General features: G+C 40.6%; 1 protein-coding gene across 1 annotated transcript in view; it reads left to right on the top strand.

Moving 5' to 3' along the window:
* The window catches only part of GDPD4 (glycerophosphodiester phosphodiesterase domain containing 4), a 101,539-nt gene extending 97,045 nt beyond the window's left edge, over positions 1-4,494 (top strand). The window contains exon 16 of the mRNA XM_015600276.1: positions 3,995-4,494. Coding sequence (XP_015455762.1) covers positions 3,995-4,494 — 500 coding nt within the window. The remainder of the gene's footprint in view (positions 1-3,994) is intronic.
* The last annotated feature ends 663 nt before the right edge of the window (positions 4,495-5,157 follow it).

Genomic DNA, 5,157 nt, shown 5'->3' with positions numbered 1-5,157 from the left:
TAGAGTTGCCTCAAAAGACTACACCAGAAACTGAAGCCAGCTGCCTCCAGTGTGAATCTAGGCACTGCTCAGCAAGGAGCACCTGACTCACTGAGGATATACCTGGATTGGCTTGGGTAGGGCCGCGAGTTGGGGGAGGCGGAATTTCAAGAAATCTCCTGGGTGGAGTGACCTCTGTTATCTAGTTTGATGACATCAGGGTTATGGCAGTGCAGCGTCTGAGCACTGGTAAGGGGTAGGGCTCAACAGGGAACAATAGATACCACCGGCTCTTTTGTACAGAGCAAGTCTTGCCTTGGCCCTCACTCCCACAATGTCTCCCTATGAGTCCCTGGTGCCCCCTGCATGCAGCCGAATCAGCACTGGTGCTCACAGTGAGCAGGTCTGTCACCGCAAAAATCTGCTCGCGATGTGGTCCCTTTACTTTTAAAAGAGGTATCTGCCACTGCCAATGGCATGCCGCAGCCTCCGTCTCACTCAGCCGTGGGAGACCAGGCAGCCCCGTGTCCTTGCCCTGTCGTACCTTCTGCTGTTGCAGGATTTCTTGGATTTCTCTCTAGTTGTATGACTTGTTCATCTAGATCCCAGGCAATTTTTCCTTGCTGCTTTGTCCTTGTTTCAGTCGCAACTTTGATGTGGTCACCAGAGGAATAAACAGAGCCTCTATCATCTATGCCATTTTTTTCCCTCCTCTCAGAACCACATCAATAAAGTCTTAATAATGCTTTTTTTTTTCTAATTGATATTCAGTCATGCTTGCTGCCCTCAGTCTCAGTCCCTGTCAGTGTTAGCGACAGTTTCTGTAGCATTTGCACAGATTCCCCTGGAGCTCCACGGCGTTGTTTCGGAGGAAGTGCAGGGAGGGCCCCTCTGAGTTGGGTGATGAGAGCTGCAGCTCAGCCTCAGTTTTCCAACCCCGACTGGTAAAAATCAACTGTCGTTTCTCTGCCTCTGCCATTCCCGCTTCTTTGCTTTCTGTCCTGATATCTGGGCACTGCCGCTGGCTGCGTGTAGCTCACAGCTCTCTAAGGCAGGGCTGTTCAGAAAAATCACTGCACCTTCTCCCCTCCCCCTCTTTATACAAGGAGCTCGGCTGCGAGAGGTACCTTCTTTGTTTCTCCCATTTCGCCACCTGACACCCAGAGTTCTGTCCTGTGGTAGTTCTTATGCGCAGATTCCATGCTGAGACGTGCTAGTGTGCAGTTTGGGTGTTTTTTGTTGTTTTATATGTTCAACTTATTGTTGTTTCAAGGAGAGAGATCTGGGGATGTCTCTCACTCTGCCACGTTTCTGACATCACTCTGACTGCTTTTTAAGATTGTTCCTTTTATTACTGGTTTTCAGTAATTTGAATGGAGTTTACCTTGGTGCATATGACTGTTGTGTGTGTGTGTGTATGTGTATGTGTGTGTGTGTGTGTTAATTGTGCTTGGGCTTCGCTGAACTGCTTAGATCAGAGTATAATTTTCATCAGATTGGACAAATTTTTAGTTTTTATTTTTTCAAATACTTTTCTACCTCTACCCTCTTGCTGGGATTCTAATTTCATATATGTTAGATATTTTGATATATCCCATAGGTTACTTAGACTCTGTTTATTATGATTTTTAGCCTACTTAATTTTTGTGTTTCATTTGGATAGATACTATTGCCGTGTATATTAGTTTTTATTGCTGTGTAAAAGTGACAACAAAACTAGCAGCTTAAAACAATATAAATTTATCATCTCACAGTTTCATGAACTATGGTCCAGGGATGGGTTAGCTGGGTCCTCTGCGTAGAGTCTCACTAGGCTAAAATCAAGGTGCTGGTCTGGGCTACAGTCTCATCTGAATCTTAGCATCCCTTCCAAGCTCACAGATTGTTGGCAGAATTTAGTTTTTTTTATCATGTGGGACTGAAGTTTTCCCTGTTTTCTCGATCACTGTTAGCAGGATTTGGCTCTGAGCAACTAGTATTCACCTTCAGGTTCTAGCCATATGGCCCTCTCACAACATGACAGCTTCCTTCTTCAAGGCCAGCAGGATAATCTCTCTTATAGCCGAAGGATTCAGGAAAAGGAGAACAAAAGAAGCAAAATAACAGAAAAAACAAATATGGTAGTCCTGAATCCAACCAATTTATTAATTACATTAAATATAAATGCACCAAATACTCAAATATAGATTATCAGATTAGATAGAAAAAAAGAAGACTCAACCATATGATGTCTACAAAAGAATATTTAAAATACAAAAGTACAAATAGATTAAGTTGAACTCTGGGAAAATGATATGCCATGTAAACAATCAACATAGAAATAACATCTGAAAATACGGATTTCAAAGCATAGAGTATTACTGGAAACAAAGATTTCATAATGGTGAAAAGGTCAATATATCAAGAAGATAAAAATGTTATAATTATAACTGTGTATGTACTTTAATAACAGCTTCAAGACTGATTAAATAAAAACTGAATGAAAGAGAGATTAGAGCTGGAAATTTTAACATTCCTCTCTCAGTACCTTATAGAGCAACTAAACACAAAAAAATATAATCAGAAAGGATGTAGGTGTCTGAACAACTACCTTGACCTGACTGACATAAAACAGTATGCCCAACAACTGCAGTATATACAATATTTTCTAATGTACGCGACATGGCATATTTGCCAAAATAGACCACATGACAAGCCATAAAACACGTTTCAGTAAATAAATTTCAAATGACTGAAATCTTAAAGGGTATGTCCTATGATGACAAAATTAAATAAGAAATGAACATTAATATCTAGCTAAACTTCTAAATGTTGGAAATTAATGTATTTCTAAATATCCTGTTGATCAAGGGATAAATCACAAGGGAAATGAGAAAATATTTTAAATTAAAGGATAATGTATATACATCAAAATTTTTGGAGTACAGCTAACATAGGACTTAGAGGGGAATTTGTTACTTTAAAAGTTAGAAGGAAGAAAGGTTTAATATTAAGTTTCTACCTTAAGAATCTAAAAAAAAGTAAATTTTGCCTAAGGAAAAGGAAGGAAGTAATAAAGATATCAGCAATCAATGAAATTGAAAAGACATAAACAATAGAGAATGAAAAAAAAAGTTGTTTCTTTGAAAAAAAATAAATTGATAAGCTCTTAGCAAGATGAGACAGAGAGGGAGGGAGGATGGGAGAAAAGGAAAGAGAGAGAAATTGCCAATATGATGAATAATGAATGAAACAGGGAATGTCTCTATATCCTAGATGTAAAAAGGAAAATTATGAACATTTTTATGCCATTAAATTTGACAAATGAAGTAGACACATTCCTTGAAATACACAACTTGCCAGAACAGAGAGAAGAAATAGAAAATTTTAATAGCCCACTATCACAATCAATTTGTATATCAAGAAACATCACCACAAGAAAAGTTCAAGCCCAGAGAGTTTCATTGGTTAACCAAATATTTAAGAATAAATATTTAAGGTGTTTTCTTGGCTTTGTATGTTATACAGTTTTTAATTTGTCTTAAGTAAGAGGCAAGCTCCATTACTAGAAGTATCCATCTATTTTTCCTATCAGTCAGAAAAAAATTAATTTTTTGAGCACTGACTATTTGATAGACACTTCTGAGCACTTTGTATGTAGTAGTAAGTAAGACAAAGTCTCTGACCTTAAAAAGCCCCCATTCTAATAGAGGATGTGTTCATTTTCCTATTCAAACTGATTTAGAAGCAATAGTTGTGAAATGCGTGAACTTTAAGTAAACGTTAGTCACTGTCTTTTGAAGGTTTTCATGGGGAGCTAGAACCTCACACAATAGACTCTTAAACTCCAGCACTATGCTGAATTGGAGGACCATGATAAAGTCTGCACAAAGTTTGGGGCAGGGCAAGAACTAGAGGGAAAGAATATGAGATGGTAAGTGAGGGACTAACATTTTAAAGATTTCACCGCATGAATGGTTAAGATGGGAAAAGTGACATTTGAGGCATCTGCATTTTTGTCTTTTCTGTCCCACAGATACTGAGAGTATAGGCCTCGAAATGGGAAAAAGTGAGAATCAAAAAGCTTCGAATTTATCCATTGAGCCTCCCTCCAGAGTTTCGGAAAGCCCTTGGACTCGGAAAGCCATCTACCCACCTTTACCCAACAGCATTAGCAACTACCCAGGCCCTCGTCAGTTTTTAGTAGCCCCCAAGAAGATAGACAGTAAACCAGAGCCAGACAATGAACCCCTAAAATCACTGATGCCTGCAAAGGATGATGTTAGACAACTAATACCCTCCGAGGCCTTGGAATCCATCCTAGCACCCACCTGGGAGGCCACCAGAGAACCCACCCTTCAAACTGCATTGCCTGCTTTGACGCCAAATGAAGCAACAATTTCCTCCATAGAGGTCCTTCATCCTGAAACACAACACCAAAGTACTTCCACTATTGAATCCTTCCCAAGAAACACAGTTTCCACCACATCTGACATGTCCTTATCCTCCTCTGGGTTCTCCTCAAAGAAAAATTAATTGCAACTTGCCCCCTTCATCCTCTTCTCTGTGCTTAAGGTTGGTGATGGTGGGAAGTGATCAAGAAAGGAGTACGGAAGATCCGTTGAGGCTCTCAGGAGAACCATTCTGGACTAGTCTCCCTATTATAAAGAATGTACCTCCAGGGGATGGGCAAGGGGAAAACAATTATGGTCCTAGAGCTGGAGCTGGTGGTTCTCTGGGTGACACAGGGTTTGTCTCTTCCTAACCATTCGTAGTATTCCCTGCTAATGGAATGGCTGTGGTGAACATCAGCATGTAAATAAAGGCAGCCTTTCAGGAATGCAGAAAGTAAATGGTATCTTCTTTGGACCTCTATGTGATCGCTCGGGTGGACAAAGACTAGGGGATGAATGCAAAAATGATGCCATCATGAGTTAGAAAATGAGAGGTGTCATGGGCACGAGTCAGGGGCAAAGATCTCACCCACATGCACATTCTAGGATCTGGTGTGCAGTAGGATGCTTCCCTATAGGTTGCCAATGGCTGATTCCTCAATGGAGTGATGGGCAGAACCCAATGCCCACCCAATGGCCCTAGGCCTTGAAGGGACACTAGAGCTTAGAACAAGCATCTGGAGCCCCTTCTGTCTGGGAGCCCAGTGTTAGAAGCAGTGAATTTAGTTCCAGCAGGTGGCCTTCA

Source organism: Pteropus alecto, unplaced genomic scaffold (genome assembly GCF_000325575.1).
Source record: "Pteropus alecto unplaced genomic scaffold, ASM32557v1 scaffold7, whole genome shotgun sequence".
Lineage (NCBI taxonomy): Eukaryota > Metazoa > Chordata > Mammalia > Chiroptera > Pteropodidae > Pteropus > Pteropus alecto.
This window is presented reverse-complemented; position numbering and strand designations above follow the sequence as displayed.